This window comes from Caenorhabditis elegans, chromosome I (genome assembly GCF_000002985.6).
Source record: "Caenorhabditis elegans chromosome I".
Lineage (NCBI taxonomy): Eukaryota > Metazoa > Nematoda > Chromadorea > Rhabditida > Rhabditidae > Caenorhabditis > Caenorhabditis elegans.
The window spans coordinates 12,707,125-12,726,533 of NC_003279.8; the positions used below are offsets into that span (position 1 = coordinate 12,707,125).

The 19,409-nt window shown below is 39.1% G+C and overlaps 6 protein-coding genes and 2 pseudogenes across 10 annotated transcripts; 4 read left to right on the top strand and 4 right to left on the bottom strand.

The window, feature by feature from the left end:
• Nucleotides 1-388: 388 nt before the first annotated feature.
• On the bottom strand, nucleotides 389-1,567 carry T06G6.11 (annotated as a pseudogene). Its single transcript has 4 exons — nucleotides 1,269-1,567; nucleotides 1,043-1,218; nucleotides 625-943; nucleotides 389-578 (listed from the first exon to the last, which is right to left on the bottom strand). Coding segments are annotated over exons 1-4 (984 nt in total).
• A 141-nt stretch (nucleotides 1,568-1,708) lies between these two features.
• Nucleotides 1,709-4,472, bottom strand: T06G6.3 (Coiled-coil domain-containing protein 146; the record flags this gene model as incomplete). 2 transcript variants are annotated; one of them, NM_001026443.4, is made up of 12 exons in its annotated part: nucleotides 1,709-2,112; nucleotides 2,161-2,235; nucleotides 2,286-2,378; nucleotides 2,427-2,489; nucleotides 2,616-2,738; nucleotides 2,782-2,922; nucleotides 2,973-3,323; nucleotides 3,368-3,430; nucleotides 3,476-3,538; nucleotides 3,990-4,079; nucleotides 4,122-4,268; nucleotides 4,317-4,472. In NM_001026443.4, the coding sequence occupies 12 exons, from the start codon at nucleotides 4,470-4,472 to the stop codon at nucleotides 1,942-1,944; spliced, it is 1,536 nt and encodes a 511-aa protein (NP_001021614.1). The 2 variants fall into 2 exon arrangements, with proteins under 2 accessions (NP_001021614.1, NP_001021615.1); NM_001026444.4 differs by having other exon boundaries at nucleotides 1,942-2,112; nucleotides 4,206-4,268.
• Nucleotides 4,473-4,954: 482 nt separating this feature from the next.
• On the bottom strand, nucleotides 4,955-7,606 carry T06G6.4 (FAM184 domain-containing protein). Its single transcript, NM_060822.5, has 10 exons — nucleotides 7,550-7,606; nucleotides 7,397-7,503; nucleotides 7,284-7,346; nucleotides 7,153-7,236; nucleotides 7,011-7,106; nucleotides 6,845-6,964; nucleotides 6,727-6,798; nucleotides 5,543-5,629; nucleotides 5,433-5,495; nucleotides 4,955-5,383 (listed from the first exon to the last, which is right to left on the bottom strand). The coding sequence occupies exons 1-10, from the start codon at nucleotides 7,575-7,577 to the stop codon at nucleotides 5,132-5,134; spliced, it is 972 nt and encodes a 323-aa protein (NP_493223.3). The 5' UTR covers nucleotides 7,578-7,606; the 3' UTR covers nucleotides 4,955-5,131.
• A 917-nt stretch (nucleotides 7,607-8,523) lies between these two features.
• On the top strand, nucleotides 8,524-9,459 carry T06G6.5 (C2H2-type domain-containing protein). The gene is made up of 5 exons (NM_060823.4): nucleotides 8,524-8,759; nucleotides 8,805-8,924; nucleotides 8,972-9,021; nucleotides 9,071-9,208; nucleotides 9,255-9,459. The coding sequence occupies exons 1-5, from the start codon at nucleotides 8,538-8,540 to the stop codon at nucleotides 9,334-9,336; spliced, it is 612 nt and encodes a 203-aa protein (NP_493224.1). The 5' UTR covers nucleotides 8,524-8,537; the 3' UTR covers nucleotides 9,337-9,459.
• Nucleotides 9,460-11,171: 1,712 nt separating this feature from the next.
• Nucleotides 11,172-12,713, top strand: T06G6.6 (DUF7808 domain-containing protein). Of its 2 annotated transcripts, NM_060824.6 has the most exons (7): nucleotides 11,172-11,315; nucleotides 11,643-11,723; nucleotides 11,831-11,943; nucleotides 11,989-12,069; nucleotides 12,122-12,255; nucleotides 12,305-12,409; nucleotides 12,460-12,713. In NM_060824.6, the coding sequence occupies exons 1-7, from the start codon at nucleotides 11,258-11,260 to the stop codon at nucleotides 12,629-12,631; spliced, it is 744 nt and encodes a 247-aa protein (NP_493225.2). In that variant the 5' UTR covers nucleotides 11,172-11,257; the 3' UTR covers nucleotides 12,632-12,713. The 2 variants fall into 2 exon arrangements, with proteins under 2 accessions (NP_493225.2, NP_001122516.1); NM_001129044.3 differs by lacking the exon at nucleotides 11,643-11,723 and having other exon boundaries at nucleotides 12,460-12,673.
• Nucleotides 12,714-13,080: 367 nt separating this feature from the next.
• Nucleotides 13,081-14,968, top strand: srw-88 (G-protein coupled receptors family 1 profile domain-containing protein; the record flags this gene model as incomplete). The annotated part of the gene is made up of 5 exons (NM_001330940.2): nucleotides 13,081-13,181; nucleotides 13,230-13,442; nucleotides 13,508-14,005; nucleotides 14,056-14,181; nucleotides 14,711-14,968. The coding sequence occupies 5 exons, from the start codon at nucleotides 13,081-13,083 to the stop codon at nucleotides 14,910-14,912; spliced, it is 1,140 nt and encodes a 379-aa protein (NP_001317729.1). The 3' UTR covers nucleotides 14,913-14,968.
• Nucleotides 14,916-15,765, bottom strand: nssp-8 (Neuropeptide-Like Protein). Its single transcript, NM_001026442.3, has 3 exons — nucleotides 15,654-15,765; nucleotides 15,162-15,264; nucleotides 14,916-15,116 (listed from the first exon to the last, which is right to left on the bottom strand). Exons 1-3 carry the CDS (start codon nucleotides 15,746-15,748, stop codon nucleotides 14,985-14,987), a joined length of 330 nt encoding a protein of 109 aa, NP_001021613.1. The 5' UTR covers nucleotides 15,749-15,765; the 3' UTR covers nucleotides 14,916-14,984.
• Nucleotides 15,766-17,626: 1,861 nt separating this feature from the next.
• T06G6.8 lies at nucleotides 17,627-19,082 on the top strand (annotated as a pseudogene). Its single transcript has 3 exons — nucleotides 17,627-17,912; nucleotides 17,960-18,321; nucleotides 18,367-19,082. Coding segments are annotated over exons 1-3 (1,364 nt in total).
• Nucleotides 19,083-19,409: the final 327 nt, after the last annotated feature.

Below are 19,409 nucleotides of genomic sequence, written 5' to 3' on the forward strand. Positions count from 1 at the left end.
TGCCAGTCCCTGCGTGGTTTCAACGCGTTGCCTGCGTGGATTGAAGGCGACGCCTGCGTGGTCTTGCAGCAATGGCAGTACGCAGCCCGCTCCTTCCCCTTCCTACCGTTTCACCATCTAAGACGCAGATTTCGATTGTTTTTCAAACATATTGTTTATTTACAAACTACAAAAACAAAAAAATTACAAAAAAAAGTTACAATCGAATATTTAGGAAACTTAGGTTTAGAAGAAATTTAAGAATCACAAAAACTATTCAGGACAACCTGTCAGAGGTATCGGGAAATATTGGTAAGTTTTAGATGGTCTTGGGGAAGGATGGGCGTTTTTGGGAGTTAATATACAAAATAGAAAGGAGAAGCAATAAATTAGATAAAAATAATAAGAATTATGAGACATTCGAAAAGTAGAAGAAGTAATTATCTATTGTGATCCGGAAGTGGCGGAGCAAACACTTCGAACATCCCAAATAATTAACACGCGATAGGCCACTGGTAACTAGACTTCCGAGAGTTTCCTGGAGATGCATAGCAGTGATTCCAGTATAGATTTCATGCGGAACAGCAAGTGGAGTGAGGCTAAAATTGAACATTACTTTCATCAACCATTTTCTTTACAACTTACTTGAAATTCTGTGGATTGTCTTTCATTCGTACATTGCAATCATTACTAATGCGAATTTTCGTCTTATATCCCATTGGTGGATACGTGGTCCAGTTGTCACAGCAAGATCCACAGACTGCTGATCCACACGTTCTACAGAAATGTAGTCTTAATCCGACAATTTTCCTCTGCCACATTGCTAGAAGATTCCAGAAGAACGGCTGATTGCATTCTTGACAACAATTCGAAGTTTTCCATTCAGGCGTCTCAACTCTCTTGCAATTCATATCCCAGCACATGAGTTTTCCGTGTTCGTCAGCCGAGAAGAGACGTTTGGCTGCTGGAGCTGCGTAGAGTTTTGTGATTTTTCCATTGTGTCCTTTTCCGATTTCTCACATTGCATTATGATGAGATGATCACTGCTTCCAGAATACAAAACTTTCTAATTTCCATCCCATGTGAGCGAGGTGATTGCATCTGAAAGGAACACATTGAATTTCAGGAAATACTGGAATGTTATACTTAATCACACGGTATTTCTTGTACTCGAAGAATGAAATGAAGTCAGTCTTGTCACGAGCTCCAGAATATTGAGGGAAGACACCATCCTTGACGCTGAGAAAAAAAAAGATTTTTGTAGAAATAAATAATTTTCGAAAACTCACTGATAAATTGTTGGAAGAGCTGTGACGAGGAATCTACAGGAAAGTCCTGGATTGACGGTAACATCGACTTCTCCGACCTTGATTCCGAGATCATGGGGGGGGGGGGTTGGCATATTTAGCTGAAAACATATATTTAGTTTCGTTAAGACGTGGAAAACAAACATTAAAGTTCTTTTCGCAAGAAAAAAACGGAACATTCCATTAAATTAGGAAAAAAAAATTAGACGAAAAGGTTGTCCGAGAGGAGTACGCAGCCATTGGCCTAGGAATCCCGAGCGTGGCTGAACGTTGGCTGCTTGCGTGGTATGTAGACGTTGCCTGCGTGGTTCCTAGGCGTCACCTGCGTGCTTTTGGTTGCCTGAGTGGTCTTGACGCGTTGCCTGCGTGGTGGGCAGTCACCTGCGTGGTTTGGAGCGGTGCCTGCATGGTTCGATTTATCTGAGTTGTGAATAATACAAAGACAACTGCTCCATTGCATTTCAGATTTATTTTAACGGAGCAAGATGTGGAGTTGGAGAATCAGTGGGTAAAAGTGTGTTAAGTTGAGCAAGAATTTAAAAATAATTAATTATATTGATGGATTACATTTCTTTTAATTAGAATTCACTTGTTAATTCAGTGGTTAAATGTGTGACTTGATTTGAATTTCAGAAAAAAATAAAACTGGTAATATCTACCACTCCTCATAATCCTCCTCCTCTACCGTCACTTCTTCTTCTGCCTTCTTCTTCTCCACCACTCCAAATGTTCCCTGTGTAGGTCCATATCCAGTATCCACCAACTCAAAGCCTTGCTTCATCGAATCGACTTGCTCATTCAACTTTAGATGTTCCTCCATCCAGCGCTGCAATATCTCATGTCTTATTTTTTTAACATGCATAGCTATTCCTACCGTATCAGCAAACCGCAGTCCTCTGATTGTGTTTTGGAGATCGCATATATCCACATACTGCTTGCAATTCTCGTCCTGAAAATTTCAATAAAAACTCACGGTTCCAAAATAAAAATACAACTCACCATAAGATTTTGCTCTCGAATCGTCGAGTCGGATTTCCAGGTCTGTAAGCTCTCCAGCTCCTCGGAATTTTTGAGGATGAGCTGTTCGAGCTTCTGAAAAAGATACCTTGATGGTTTGAAGAAGTGTTAGTCATGTCTTACCTTGATTTCCGATTGAGCTTCATTCAGGATAGCACTTTGATAGTTGAGCTGATTGGTTGTTACCTGGTAAAACAAATATTTACGGTAATGAACAGCAAAATCTAGGAACTTTTTATGTAAGCTCTCATAAGGAAGCTTCTGGAATGACATTGTTAGCCTATAAGCTCAATAACCTAAAACCCCACTTACCAAATGATCGTCCTGCTCCTTTTTGAGCTTTGCCTCCAGGCTGCTAAGGATCTCCTTGTTTGAAGACTGTTCCTCGCTCTTGCTTGATGCTGGATGCTCTTTGGCCCGGGCCTTATTGCTGGCCTGAAAGCTTGGATTGTAGCTTAGCTAGTTAGAACTAGCCCACCTTGAATTCAAGCGCTTGGTCCAAAATCTGCTGCGCCAGTTTGCACATATCGTTTTGATGCTCTTTTTCCTTTACTTTCCATTCTCCAATCAACTTTTCAATTTCCTTCTTCTGTTTACGAAGTTGGCGGTGACGGATCTCCTGAAAACACATCAAATTGGTTACGGGGTTTTCTCTATAATTCCCCTTACTGTATGCGCATCCCTCTCATAGTCCAGCACAGAATTCAAAAGTTCTGCATGATCCATTGCTTCCTGAGCAATCAGGGAAGCCTTCTCTCTGATAGAATCCATGTACTCCAACTTTTTCAGAGGATCCTGCTCCGCGTCTAGTTGCTTGTTAAGCTCACGAATCTCATTTTGAGCTACTTTGATTCTTTCAGACTTGATTATCTGAATTGGGCAGGTTTCGTCAAGCTTGAAGTGGTTGACATTCCTTTTGCAAACGTCCTTTTTTGCCTCCTGCTCGGGCTCTTCAGCCGCCATTTTTTCAATCCTCTCCTTCAATTTCTCAATTTCCCGATTCAAACTCTTTTGCTTCTTCTGAAACCAAATATAAATTGATTTTCTCTGTAAAGCACCTTCACCTTTGCATCAGCCTGCTCCTGCTCCAATTCAGCTTCCAGCATTGTTATTATCTCACAGGTTTCCTGAAACAATGCATGATTCTTTGTGAAATGTAAAAGTAAGTTTACAGCAGTTTGCTGGCGCTCCATCTCCAAGGAGCCGGACAGTAAGAGGAGTTTATCCTGTTGCTCCTGAAATGTAGGTAAGCTAGATATAGGGATTAAGCCCGGGGTAGGCCTGGGAAGAGTTTTTTCGGTTATGGTAGCTTTGAGTGACTTGAAGGAGAGGGCCTAAAGGTAATGCTTCCATGTAGGCGCTAAAACGACTGGGGCGCCTGCCTCGCTGCGCGAGCCTCGTCCTAAAGTATAGTTTGGCGCGGAACCCAAAAAGTGTCAGCCGCGTCGAAAGAGATGTAGACTTCTCGTCAGAGTCCAGAAATAAGGCGAGATGCAGGCGTCAGGCGGTAAGTTGGAGGCAGACGTCAGGCCCCTTCAAACCGCGCCTGCCTCACATGGAAGCCCTACCTAAGGTGTACCTCTCTGTTTGACAAGCGATCTCTGGCTAGCTTAAATAGCTTTTCTATAGACTGAAGTAGCTTTTAGGGTAGCTAATAACAGATTTAATTTTTTGTGTAGATCATACCTTCCTCTCCAACATCCACTCGCGGTGCATCATACAGATTCCCCTGCTCAAGTAAACTGTTGTGTCTTCCGATTCCTGATCTCCGGGTACCTGGAACACGTAGTAATTTAGCCTTACCATGCGAAAACTCACAATATTCATTCTTTCCAGAACAACACTATCCATTAAGTCATCTCGATTTTTCTTGTCCGGTGTCAACGATCTCTCCCAACTAACCGGGGATTTTCGCTTCTCCGCGGCTAAGAGCTCCTCTTGCTCCTTGAGCATTCCCTTGCAGTTCTAATTAACTTTTTGATTGTTAACAATTTTCAGAAATTAATTAAGTACCTTCAAATCATTTCTCAACATCGTGTTCGCCGCCTTCTCCTCCACAACTTCCATCTCCAGTAAGTTGTTCCGTTGTTGAAGCTTGAGACTCTCAGCGAAAAAGTAATCAGCAGCGGAAATGGGATTGTTGAAAACCTGCGACCAGGACTCGGTCATCTTTGAAAAAAGTTCAGAGTAGTAGAGCTAGAGATGTGCTCCTCAGTTTGCCATGGCAACCAGCTTGCTCTTTTTCTCTAACTCTTTTTCTGACAGAGATTATAGGCGGCTTATCATGCGATGATGATAGGATGGATTGGCATGAAGGAAAATATTTTTGCGGAGCCACTTTACCTAATTTGGCAAGAAAATATAATAGTTATTAATAGGAAAAAAGTCCTCATGGTTTTGGGAATAACAACTAGAAAATGGAATATTTCGCAAATTATTCAATTATTATTCAAACCGGGGGGCAGGTAGCTCAGTCGGTAGTGGTGGCCGCTAACAATCTGAAGGTCACGTCTTCAAGGTCGGCCTTACCTCCACGACTGGATAATCGTCCACAGTCCCAGGCTAGGACGTGGCTTAAATTATAGCCCCGTGGGTCACTTGATGAACGGATCATCTTTAACCTTTAAATCTTTTAAAAGGGGTCCCCTTGATTCCGGATTATAGGATTTATTAGTAAAAATTATAATTTTCAAAACTTTAAATAGGTTTTACCAATGGAATGGAAATTCGTTGCAATTTTTGTTTATTTCAGAAGTAACATTAAAATGGATTTTTAAAAAGTAGCTGCATCAGATTTTAAGGTATTATGGAAAATGCCAAAATGTATTTTATTCGTCGTTTTCACCACTCTCTTCATCGAAATCTTCATCGAAAGAATCGAATAGAAGGTCCTCTCTGATCCCATTTTCAGTTGTTCTGATTGCATCCGAGTTGGTGTTGTTCCGGTGTTCAAAGTGCGGAATGGGTTCGCCTGACCATTCATCTAGCCGAGGTTCCATGCCTTCCAGTCTAACACGTCGGTAATCTCTCAATAGATCCTGGTATTTGGCCTTTTCCTCATTCAGGGCAATACTCAGCTTCTGGAAAATTAAATAAATTTAAAATCTGCCCGAAAAATGATTACACCACCCTGGCCTCCTCGCGGGATTCACCAAGTGTTTTGGATCTTCTGTGCAATTTGTCACAGGTTGCCTGAAAATATGTAGAATTTATTATACAATGAAAGGGAAACTTTTCACCTTCGACTTTGCCTGTTCTTTCGTCAAGTTCAATGTCATTTGGCGAAGCACGTCTTCCAAGTCCTTGATCTTGGCTTGAAGTTGGTCCTGGAAATCAAATTCTTCATTGAGCACGTGATGTCAGATTGTCTCATCTCTCCGCTACCCACGGAATGGCGGGAAAATATTTTTTGACAATTTATGACGTCACAGCGCATTTCGAATAGTTGTTTTTCGATTTTCGGGACATTTTTAATAATTTTTCAAATAACTTTTTCATGGTAATTTATAAAATTTATATTTTATCGAAATTTAGCAAGTGAAATGGAGAAACTTCACGAAAATCGACGCTTAAATTGGAAAACATTTATTCAAAATGCGCTTTGACGTCACAACTTTTCAAAAAATATTTTCCTGCCATTTTTGTATGAAGTGGACCGATGGGACTGCATGACACCACGCACTTAATATTAAGTTAAAGTAGAGTCAAAACATTTTTGATTTACATAAATGCCAGAAGTAACTATTCATTGTTTTTTTCAATTATCTGTATTTTTTTCAATAATTTTTTTAATTTTGCAAAAGTCAAAGAAACGGCCAAATTAAATTCGAGTTTCCTCGCTATTCAGTGACGTCATTTTCGATAGTTTTGCGTTTTCTGGCTAGATTAATAGGATGTTTTTGATTATTTTTTTCTATATTAGATTCATAACACTTTTTGTCATTTTTTTAAACAAAAATCTTCGTATCCCCAAAAATATAGACAAAAAATTCAAAATTGGCCTATTTAATTATCGACAATTTTATATTTAAAATTTTTTTTTTGGTTATAATCGGTCATTTTGGTCTATTTTTTGGCATTTAAAGGTGGACTAGCGCCAGTGGGAATTTTTGTCTAAATGCACTTATAATGATCCAAAACAACCAAATATCATCAACACTCCAAAAAATTTTAGATTTTTCATAATTTCCGGTCAAAGTTTTGGCAAATTGCCAAAATTTTGAAAAATACTAGCTTTTCAAGAAATTTAAAGAAATATCGCATGTTTCGACCCCTACAATGTTTTAATAAAAATAATTTAAACAAAATTAAAACATAAAAAATGTCGAAAAAAAAATTTTTTTTGGTCGACAATTTTCCCACTGGCGCTATTCCACCTTTAGAGCAAAAAATGTCATGGCTCTACTCCACTTTTTAAACTAACCTCAATATTTCCAGCTCCCTTCTTCTCAACTTTCTCCGTCAACTCTTGAATTTGTTTCTTCATTTCTCCTTTCTGAAATTGTAAAGCTTACGCTGTGAAGCTTGACTCTTCAACGCACCTCTTTTTGCTTCGCGATTTTTTTGTTGAAGACGCAGCTGTATTTTTCATAGGAAAAGTAACTAGTAAAACCTACCGTATCGTTCCTTTGTGTCAAATCTGACACTTTCTTTTGCAAAATCTGAAAATCTTAAAATAAGATTTACTCAACTCTTCATCTACCATACTTCAAGGGATTTGCCCTTACTCTCAAGGTCGCGTGTCAAAAAATCCAAGACACCGATCGTCTTACTGAGATCCACTCTCAACTTGTCCTCGGTTTCCTGAATACTAATGTTTTTATTACAAACCTTTGACATCTTTACAAACCTTTGACGTATCTTCACCTATCTCAGCTCTCATTCTTAAGTCATGAAGCCGATCATTCAAAGTATCAAATCCACCAATGATACACTGAAATTTTGGGCTCTTTGCGTTTAAAGAAGTACCTAAGACCCTACCTCCGCATGTTCGCAGAGTTGTACGATGTACATTTCCATTATCCCAATCTTGTGAGCCGGATCCTGAAAAATTAGATTATATATTTAAAAAAAAGTTATAGTCAATCTCTCACTCTTGCGTGTCTTAGATCATCTTCCATTTTTTCCACGATCCTGCGTGTTGTTTGGTGCATGTTGGGCATTTTGTGAGCCAAAATCCCTGAGCATCTCTCAGGGTTTCCTGAAACTTTAATTTTTATCGAACTATGTATATTTTTTGCACTTACCATTGCGTCCTTGTTGAGAGCGTTGCATCTTTTCAATTTTGAACGAGATACCTGAAAAAAGACAAAATTTTAGGCCAAAAAGAGAAGAATAAAATGAATATTTTTCGTTGCGAATAAACATTCACAGTGCAGGAGAGACCTGGCGCAGCCTGCCCCGGCTTCTCTGCGCTTCTCGGCGCAATGTCCTATTTTGTGAGCTTTCTGCGGTCTCTCGCGTACTTGTCAGATGAAGAGCGTCATAAAATGGGATTCAATGATTATGATAACAGCGACCGGTGTCGCTCAGGGCAACCTCTACCGTAACCCAACAGCACTCCTAGTGCGCTCGGGCGCCACAAAATAATGAGAATGATGTGATAATGTTACTGTAATAAAAAGGAAGAAATGACAAGCAAACGGACACGTGGGAGCCGAGAAGGAGTGTATGGGGAGACAAAAAGAGTGACTCATGGTTTCGGTCACATTTTGCAATCACGGAAATATATTCAACGAATTTGGTAATTGAGTCGGTTTTTGAGCAACTTTTCAAAACTTTCCATTTGAAGTAAGAGTATTTTTAGGAAGTAAAAATATTCTTTATATATTACTATACAAACTTCCAAACAAACACGTTGACACAACGAGGATATAAATGGGATTTTGTGAATGTGCTGAAAATATGTTTCGCACATATCTGTTGGTTTCCATATTTCGAAAATGACATCAAAACAGATGCTATCAAAATGGAATTAAGTTATAATAGTTATATAGGCATTTGTGCATTTTTTCACTTAAATCCTTACTAATAACATTACTTTCAGGAAAGTTACATGCAAAACTAAACCTGTAAAGGATCAAGCACTATTTGAGGCTTTTATTGGATATTTTTAATATGTACATTGGAATACGTTGTATTTTAAAATAAATCAAATTTTTTACTACATTTTCATATTAATTTTTATTCAGAAGGTTTGATTATAATACTTTCCAGATTCTCTTCAAAAACGACATGAAACTTCTGAGCTCAACAATCTTGGGGAGTCCCAACTTGGGGGACACTTCTGTTGAAGAGACCCCACTTGTTAAATCTCTCGATATGCCAGCAGGTCGCGTTTCATCTTTGAACATCACCATGAAACACATAGTTCCATTCATCAAAGAAATTCTCCCAATTTTGAAGTCTTCTGAACACTATGCACCTTACACACCGGAGATTTTGAAGGCATTGATGGTACGGTGAAAAAAAGGGTCTTTAATAATTTTAAGATATTTCCAGATTTTCGAGTTTGGCATCGTCAAATATTATTGCGATGACTTTGCACTGAATATTATAAAATCCTCCGGGAAACATGTACAGTACTTCCGAGAAAAGCACGCCGAGCCGAGAAAACGGAAGGTTGGTCTATCCATCTTAAAATGGCACAGTGAATATTAAATTTGCAGATGACTAATAATGTTTCATGCGAGTACCCCGTATACCTGCAATATGACAGGTTTGTTTTGAAATACTAAACATTTTTTAGCTCTAAATCATGTTTTCAGAGAGAAAAAAGGATATCTTTGTGACAAATGTTCGTTCATCGGCCAGTCGTTGCCAAGGTTGAACCTTCACTTCTATTTCGAGCATGCCAAGAATCAAGTCGGAGATATCAGTGAGAAAACAAAGAAGATGAAGCTTGAGTAAGTCATGAAGTAGTAGATAAGAACTATAAACTTAAGTTTCTAGCCATGATCAACCATCGGAGCAATCAACTGATCAAGGAACCAACAATGCTGCGGAAATGGAAGATGGCTGGCTTCTCGTATAACTTTTATCAATACATATGTTCCTAATCCTCCATTACCTCGCCACTTACCATGTAAACACATCTACTCTGAATATTGCAAAATTAACCACTGTCTCCTTAACTTTGAATAAATCTGTACAACTTGTTTGATGATTAAAACGAGATGTTTTATCCAGGAAACTAGGAATTTCCCGATTCAATGTAACCATCCAAGATGTTTGAAATCCTGCGGCTGAAATTGAATTTCCAGTTCCAAAAATGTACCCATAATATTTCCTACCAATGCCTTATTAATTCTGCCAAAAAGTCAACATTTTTTTGTTGGAATTTTCGCCAGAGTATATGCCCATGAAAATTGCATTTTTTTTGGGAAATTTTTCTGAATTTTTTTCGGGAATTTTTTGGGAAATTTTTTGAATTTTCTTGGGAAATTTTTTTGGAAATTGTTCCGATTTTTTTTCTGAATTTTTTTCGAATAATTTTTGAAATTTTTTGAAGTAGGTCACGTTTAACCTACATTAACCTACATTTTGAGTAGAAGTAGGTCATGAGCTATTTTTTTAGAAGGTCAAGTTAAATAAAAGTAGGTCAAGTTAAAAAGTAGGTCATGACCTTTTTTTTAGTAGGTCAAGTTAAAAAGTAGGTCATGACCTTTTTTTTAGTAGGTCAAGTTAAAAAGTAGGTCATGACCTAATTTTTTAGTAGGTCAAGTTAAAAAGTAGGTCATGACCTATTTTTTTAGTAGGTCTAGTTTTAAAAAAGTAGGTCATGACCTATTTTTTTAGTAGGTCAAGTTAAAAAGTAGGTCATGACCTATTTTTAAGTAGGTCAAGTTAAAAAGTAGGTCATGACCTATTTTTTTAGTAGGTCAAGTTTTAAAAAAGTAGGTCATGACCTATTTTTTTAGTAGGTCAAGTTAAAAAGTAGGTCATGACCTAATTTTTTAGTAGGTCAAGTTTTAAAAAAGTAGGTCATGACCTATTTTTTTAGTAGGTCAAGTTAAAAAGTAGGTCATGACTCATGACCTATTTTTACATCTGTGAGAAAACGGAGGAGATGGAGTTGGGGGAGCAAAACCCAGCTGAGCAATCAACCGAAGAAGGGACCAGCAAAGAAACTGAAGAAGGTGGTTGGCTTCTTGTATGATGCTCGAATACTGTATTACTTATTCCGTACCCCAAAATCATTGCCCTTAACTATTATAAACGTTGTCCCATTTCGCTGCATTTTCAATCACTATTATACGGACCTGATCCTTCGAGTAATCTCACATCTTAATTTTGATTTTTCAATTTCACACTGAAACCTTCCACCACCATTTCTTCATTTTTACTTTATGTTTGCAATTTTTCAAATAAACTTAATCTATGTACATAACTTACTACGAATTTTAACAAAAAATTATATTCAGATCATCTTATAAACATTATAAACACTTTCGCTGGACAAATCCGGAATATTTTTTATCGGAATATGTGTTCTTGGTTTTTGGTACTAACCGTTCGGAATAGTATTCTAGGATCTCCAGAATTGTAGGACACCAAGTAAAACCAATTTTTCTGAATTTCGAAATCCAAACGATGAAAGTCCGATTGATCAAGTTTGTCAGCCCTATCGTGGACAAATGGTTTAATAGAAAATTAGTATCTAACCCTAAGTTAAGATTCAGCTTACAGCCCAGAATCCCCAAGTCTAGAATCTACCAAGCTACCTTCCTTGAGAACAAGTTTCTACCAGCACTTCCCAAAACCTTCCACCTTTCACCAGCCGCAAAACCGGTTTCCACTTCACGCCTGTTCGAAAAAAGAAACTGAGAAGATAAGGAAAAGCCGAATGGCTTCTCGAAATGAGGTCAGATGACGGATAGAGATACCGGGTCTCGGAAAAAGACTGGATAAGTGTTGAGACTTTTGGGCATTAGCATTCATTTCTATTATTCACCATGACGAGAAGGTTGATGATAGCCGCTGCCGCATTGATTTGTGGAGTCTATGCGCAAGGTGAGTTATAGAGATTGTTTGATAATGTACATATAGTTTGGTTCCTTTTAATCATATCTGGAAAAACACTTTTTTTTCTTTGATATTGGTAACAAAGACATTAACTACCAAAACCGAGATCAGCGAATTTCAAATTTCAACTTGCAGCCTAGATTCATTCTGAAGACATATTTGAAATGTATGTGATTATAAATTATGCCCATTGACAAAATTCTGCAAAAAATATACACGCCGGGTGTGCAATGTACAAAGCAAGTCTCTGCTCATGTTCAACAATTATACCACAACTAATATTTTTCTTCATTCTCTAGTAACTTCAAAATTTAGACACCTCCTCGTGGCCCCAATTTCAAATAATCGGCAACCAGTTAGAAACCTCCGAGAAATGGCATAGATATGGTGTTCTAGGTATTCATACATTAACGTGTGTGTGCACAGCTTAACCATCTAGTTTTGAGTTGCTACTCAGCTTTTTGACTTTTCCATTTCATGCTCCTCATTTTTAAATCGCTCAGCTGAAACCCGAGAATATGCCTGCCAACGTCAATCCTCGAGATCTTCAAAGTCAGAATGTATGTTAAGATTTGGAGAGGTGTCTGCTACAATTAATGATAATGGGTGCTTTATGGTAAGCTCACGGCTTTTTGCCTTCAGGTCTAAACTATAATTTCAGCACTTTGACTCAAAGAAGCTAGAATCAATTGAGCTGTGTCCACTTCAATGCCAAAGGTTCAATGAGGCCACTATTCTGCAGGTGATTCTTATAAAATGTTAAAAAATTTTCAGTCAGAAAACTGGATTTTCAGACCTCTGACTCTTTAATCTGCTCTCCGGGAGTTGCTGTCGGAGTTGAAAGACGACAAAGTGATTGGTTTATGTGGAGAAGTGGGGCTTGTAAATCCAGCGATGTCATCTTCCAGATTGAGTGCTCCACAAAACAGTAAGCTTTTCGGTTTCTGCTCTGAAAATACAGAACTGTGGACTTGCAGAGCTAAAGAACAAGATCAGATGGTGGAGGTTCCCGAGGAGGTTCAGGTGGTCGAGGAGGAGATTCCAGTGATGAAGTTGGAGACGGACAATGGGATTCAGGAAGAGTAAGTTCTTCATTACCTCGATCCCATTCCCTCAAGTTGTTTCTTTTCAGAATGACCTCATCAATTGAAGACATTACGTCAGGAACCGAAAAAACCACCGTGGAGCAGTCCACGACTCAAAAACCAGAAGTTTCCGAGCAAGAAGATGATCTTCCAGAGAAAGTCGATACGCTCCTAGGGTTCCTGTTTCCATCATACAGAAAGAAGGCATTGAGCCAATAGGCATTGATTATAATAATTGTAATAAAGTATTAATAATTATGATATAATGCTAAGCTGATCGTTAAGATTACTTATCGGATTATGTCGGATTTACAAACAACAAGCCATTGATTTGACGCCTGAATTCAAATTATTTTTCTTGAAAAAACTGAAAATTTTGCAAAAAATTTCAAAGTTCAAGCTGATCTCTGTGTAAAACTACTAGAGGATGTAAAAAAGAAGGCTTGGGTGAAAGACTAATTAAGGAAGCAGAGGAACTTCCTAGCTTCTAAGCTCCTTTCTATGTGAATAACAAACCATCAAAAATCACAAACCTCCAGTAATTGAAAAATTGCAAGATGTGATGACATTAATTAAGAGGATGGTCCCTTTCTTTTCTATTTGCTTTTCCGAGAATGATGAAACAGAGAGGGTATAAGAAGGATTTACACAACTTCTACTAGTCTTAAATGTTCTGCGAAAAAATTTTCATTTTATTATTATTCTTATTCCTAACACCTACGCATTCTCACCAGGGCCATGATGATACTCCCAAAGACTCCTTGTTACAGTAAGACTCACTTCTTTCCAGAAAATTCAATCTATTACACAATTTCAGAAATATTTCCAGAAGCGCTCATTTCTTCAATAAGATCTTTTCGGTTCTTGGTGTGATACTTATTTCTTTTCATTTACTAATTCTCACTAAAAAATCAATGAGAATATCCTCGGTGAACTCGATAATGATTGGAATTGCGATCTGTGATCTTTTGAGTATGGGGAACATGGTTAGAAGTGAATTTTTCGAGATCAACCTCCAAGGGACTCATTGGTAAGTATAAGGTTTTCTAGGTTTAACCTTGTCGATAAAATCTAGAAAAAAAAGCTTTCTTCCAGCAAACCTCCAGCTTCCCTGCGTCTCACCCAATTCAACTGGTTCCTCACTTCCTTTCACACTGGGCTCCGCCGATGCTCTTTTTGGCTCGGAGTTATCATTGTCCTTGTGAGATATCTCATTATCACTAATGTGCTGAAAAATTCATTCCGATTTTCTTGTCCTAAATTTGGATATCGAATTTCTATCATTTCATTTCTCCTGAGCACAATCTTATCGGTGCTCTTCTTCTTTCAATACCAGTTTGTGGAGATTTCAAAATGGGCGCCAGGGCTTGATTGTGGCCTAGAATCTATCTATCTAGAATCTAGAAACTATCCAGAATTCTCAGTCTATGGCCGTTTGTGCAATGAATTCTCAGCTATCCATGATGGCCTTTTCCATAGAATCCAAGCAGTCATAGAGGGAATCTTCGGGAAGTTCATACCATGTGTGCTTCTCCCCGTGCTCACAATGATGCTCATTATGAAGCTACGGAGCTCGGATCAAAATGCGGCAAGGTAGGAAAACTGATTTTCTTTTACTAAAGTAAGCTTTTGAAAATTTTCAGAAACCAAAAGAAGGACCGGGCAACAGTGATTGTGATCTTCATAGCTATCACCTATCTGTTAACGGAGCTCCCACTGGCATTTGTGTATTTGGCTGACGCAATTTGGCATTACGATAAGAATGCTCAGTGAGTTATAGGCCCACAAGTTTTCTACTTTTAGGGTAGCAAACCCAGAACTTTAGAAAATGGCTGCTGAGCTCAGTTATCAGCTGCTATGGTGACTAATACTAGAGAGCAACTTCCTGAAAAATAAACTTAGCAACTAATCAACAACTATAGATATAGTTGACCAAAGTTTAGCAGGAAGTTGTGGAGCGGCTTGGAGTAACGTTGGAGTTACCAAACAGATAGTTAGTTCTTTAATTTCAGTAAATTTTAGTTCTAGTTTCAGTTAACACTAGCTTACCGCCGCTTTCGAAAGCTGAAGCATTTATTTTCAAATTAAATAAGATTTTTAGTTATCGGATCATCGATTGAGTCATTAACATTTCCAATTGTCGACACTTTGCTGTAGATTACTTAACTGCTAGTTTGAAGTAATTCTCTAGCTAATCTGATCCAACCCAAATTTTTTTACTACTCCGCGTACTACTACTACGGTTGAACTACATTTTTTTTTATTCAGCTTTCCTAAGACCTATCACATTGCTTCCAGAACAATCATCAAGCATCTGGAACTCCTCTGCAATGCCATCTACACCGCCACCGCCTCAATCGACTGTGTCATTTGCTTTGTAATGTCTACTGCTTACCGCAAAACTGTCCGGGAACTTCTCCCTAGAAGGCTCTATTTTTTCGACAAAACGACTAACTTACCCGCTTCGAAACAGTCGAGGCTGTCGAGAATTACCCCTTAATTTGAAATATATTGAAATGTTTATTTTTTCCACCAAAAAATAATACAAAATAATAATATAATACTATGTATTTCATTTTCTCCCGGAGAACAGCAAATCGTTATACGGTAGCAGAACACTTCGGCGGCTGTTGAAAGGGATGGCTCCGATGTCGAAGCTACTGTAGAACGTCGGAGGGAACGCCGTGTATTTTCGTTTGCGGATCTGAAAATTGTTGGGTTGCAGTGACAGGCTTGGACAACCGCTAACCTGTCTAAAACTCGCAGGCTTCTTCCATCCGGCCAACTTCTGACTGTACATCTTATTTCGCAGGGAAGAATAGCTGTCACGAAGGAGTAGCTGGACTGGGTCACTGAAAAAAGGAACGGATTGTCGTCTAGGATTCAGAAATTTCAGTCAGGTACTTGCCATTCGGCAAATTTTTTCGGCGACAATTTCGGCAAACCGGCAAATTCCGGCAATTTGCCGATTTGCCGAACACCAATTTGTCGGATGTTTTACAGGGATTTTTTAAAAGACGGAAACACTTTATTTTGCCGATTAAAATTGAAATTTTGAAATTTCCAAAAAAATGTGCAGACCCACAATTTGCCGACAATTTTTGGCAATCGACATGTTTCCGACAAATCGGCAATTTGCCGGAAATTTTCAATTCCGGCAACTTGCCGATTTGCCGGAAACTTTAATTCCGGCAATTTGCCGATTTGCCGGTTAGCTGCCCACCCTTGATTTCAGTGTTACCTCACAAATCCAACTCGTTCAAATCGGGCGTGGGCTGAGTGAAAAGTGAGAAAAATCGCAAAAAGTGTCGTGAGGATAAGTGTGAATTGTCGCATGGTTTTGGGCTAAAAACGGGGGGAATTAGATGGGAGCTCGGATTTTGATTTTTAAAAGAAAAGAAACAAGGCTTTTCAGTGGAGACCCTAACTGGAAACAAAATATAGCATGGAAAAGAAGGCAAAAAAAATCGTAAAACGAAGATGGTGGTGACAAATTATAGGAGGGCAAGGAAGACCCTATACTTACTCAATCTTCTCGGTGTATGTATATGTAAATTGGGAGAACACTGGACGCACAGATGAATGACATCATTCTATATGGGGGTCAGAATTGAAGATTTTGGGGTGACTCATTTTGAAAAGCTTGGAAAAATTGGTAAAACCAGGGCTTGGAATTGAGAAATTGTGGAGTTTCTGACAATGAGTAGATTTTTTGATTTTTTGATTTTTAGGCTTAGGCTTAGGCTCAGGAATATTCATAGGCTTGTGATTAGGCTTAGGCTTAGAACCAGGCACTGTTAGGAATTTTGGCGACCAAAGTATCTATATATTTTGAAAATTTGAAATCCTAAAATGAGAAAATTATAAATTATAAAACACGTTTTGCATCAAGGATCAAAAATAATGCGGGAATTTTTCTCCCAAAAAAATGTGACGTCAGCACGTTCTAGTCCATGCAAAATCAGTGGAAAAGTCTGCGTCTAAATTAATGCGATTCTCGTAGATTTACGTAGATCACACCGAAATTGGTGATTTTACGAAAATCTCTTTTGTTGCTTTTCCTCTTCTAAAAAACTAAGAAATTTACAGAGCACGATAACGATTTTATAAGCTCCGAGGGGTTGGGCTTTAGCTGACAGTGAGTGGTAGAAAACTTTTCTCGAAAACAGATTTTCCGAAACCAATTTCAGCCTAGACACACACACACACACACACACACACACACACACACACTAACGAAAAAAAAACTGCAATTCACTTTAGTCAAGGGAGAAGACGAAGGTGGAAATCAATTCGTTATGCTCGGCTGCCCACTCTCCCCCAAGGGGGTCGTCGTCCTATTGTTATTGGATCTTGGATTGAAATACAACACGTCATTTCTAATGAAAGTGACTAACTGAGAGATGTTTGAGCTGGAATAGGGCCACTGGTAGTTGGAGTACTCCCACTCTACTGGGGTACCTGGGCTAACCGGGGAGCAATATCTAGTTTGACAAGTATATTTTTAGTGTAGATGGATCAATGTTCTTGTCATGTGATATGCTCTGAGAAAAAATGGTGATATACAGTAATATACGAATCAGGCTTAAAACCTATCTAAGAATTTATAGTTTAACTGCAGAATGAAGCCACAATTGCAAAAGGCTTCTATAGTAAAAATATCCTACGAATCTAATAAAAAGTTGTATTTTTTTGGAGCCTCCCAACTTTATTGTTGTTTTCGGGACAGCCATCCAGCAAACTTAATCTCAAGGCTGACTGGCAGGCGGGCGGGCCAAATAAAGTTCTGGGTATGTCCTGGATTAAATATTAATAATGTTTTTCTGGCAAGGTATCCTAATCGGTGTTTTATATGAAATACGAGTTAGTGAGTGTTTGAAAGTCACGTAAGGAACCCTTTGAAAAATTAAAAAAAAAACACTGTAAACCCAGCCTAAATAGCGTCAGCTTACGCTCGCCACTGACGCCAAGCCTTAGCGTAAGTCTAAGGCTAGGCCTTAACTTAAGCCTATGCCTAAGCCCAAGCCTAAACACGGATGCTCAAACTTTGGAGAAAACAAGCATTGTCTGTTTTCTGTTTTTCTGTTTTTAAACTTGTTGTTAAACTGTTTTTTTTAACTCTGTTTTACAGCTTGATATTTAACGTGACCCTTTTCTAAATAATCTAAACAAGCGGAATATGAGAAAAAACCGTCATTACAAAATCTAAACAAAATGAAACTTTTATCGATTTGCTGTCTAATTTCCATCGTTAGCGCCGAAAGTCTCTCCCCGAAGGAGAACGAGCTAAGGCTGAAGACTTGTGGAACTTCGCCTGACCCCAAATGGAAGGTTCTACTGCATGTTGGAACAGCTACTATCCGGATGTGACCTTCCCGGGTGTCATGATCTCTCCGCGGCACTTCCTGACTTCTGCGAAGCTGACCACTGACGGTTCTCCGTGGACTTATGGGAATGGTACAGTGGTGCAGTTCAAAGACATTTGCAAGGTTCTCAGAGGGTAGGTTGGTCTTGTAGATATATTTGCCGAATAAATTGTTCTTTCAGAGCCTCCGTCGTTCACAACTTCAAGGACATCATCATAACAGCACCTGGATCCACAGTTAAATTGAAAGCTGTAGGTGGATATGTGCTCAACTATTGCTCGGAGCTCAGCAGCTACCTTCAGTACTTCCCGATGTTGGTGGAAATCGATCAGGATCTCAAGAGCTTTGAGTGTCTGGCACATTCCTCGGAAAACCTGAATAAATTGGATGCTCTTAGTGTTTATAACTATTATGATACGGGCAGACAAGCAACCATCATGTCAGTTAACGGAAGCAATTTAAGCGTGAAGAGCAGTCATGCGAGAGATTGGCTCGGTGCTCCTTTGATGAGGGGATCAGTTGTGATCGGAATCTCAATTGGACGTGAGTTGTTGAGAAGATCTTACGAGCAGCTTAAATTTCTTTTAGGATCACCTACAGGAGACTCGGCATGGTTCCTGAAGCCGGACAACTATGCGCTTTGTGGATTGGCTGGAATTTGTGAAGGCCCGGCTCAAACTTCCACAGCTCCTTCAACTAGATCCTCTAAACTTCCCACCTCATCGGTTTGGAAGGCAACAACTACACCTTCTGATCTTCCAACCAAGCCTTCAAGAACCCGATCATTGACCTCAACGAGTACTACTACTGCAAAGCTTCCAACAACAACATCCACCACCTTCGCAGCTCCACAAGCTTCCACGGAACCATCGGAGGCAACAGAAGCTTTAGCAACGGCTACACCTGCTGATCTTCCAACCAAACCTTCGGGGAGAGAAATTACTACGATCACAGGCACTCGAAAATTGAGCTCAACGAGTACTACAAAGCTTCCAAAAACAGCATCCAAAACATCCACAGCTCGACTAGCTTCCACGGAACACTCGGAAGCCGCAGGAGCTCCAGCAACGGCTACACCTTTTGATCTTCCAACCAAGCCTTCAACAAGTACTACAAAGCTTCCATCAACGGCTTCCACCACCTCCGCAGCTCCACTAGCTTTCACGGAACCCTCGGAGGTTGCAGAAGCTCCAGCTAATCCAGCGGATCATGAAGAAACTGAAGTCCTTCCATTGGCAAGTGGAGCCTCGAATTGGAACTTAACGTTTTGGATTTTGTGTTTTTATGGAATAAAGTACTTTTAGTTGGGATTTTTTTGTGCTCCGAGAGCTTGGAAGTCTGCATCTAATGGGGATTCTGATCTTCCGGGAGAATCCATACACATGGTGTCAGAGTGTCCCATATCGGCTTGATCTACGTAGATTTACAAAAAACGCGGGAGAAGAGACGCAAAGTTCTCAACTGATTTCGCATGATTAAGAACGTGCTGACGTCACATTTTTTTTGCAAAAAAATCCCGCATTTTTTGTAGATCAAACCGTAATGGGACAGCCTGGCACCATGTGTCCGTTTGGTTACAGGGGCGGTAAGGCTTAGTGGCCTACAAATCTGAAGTTAGGCCATGATTTTTT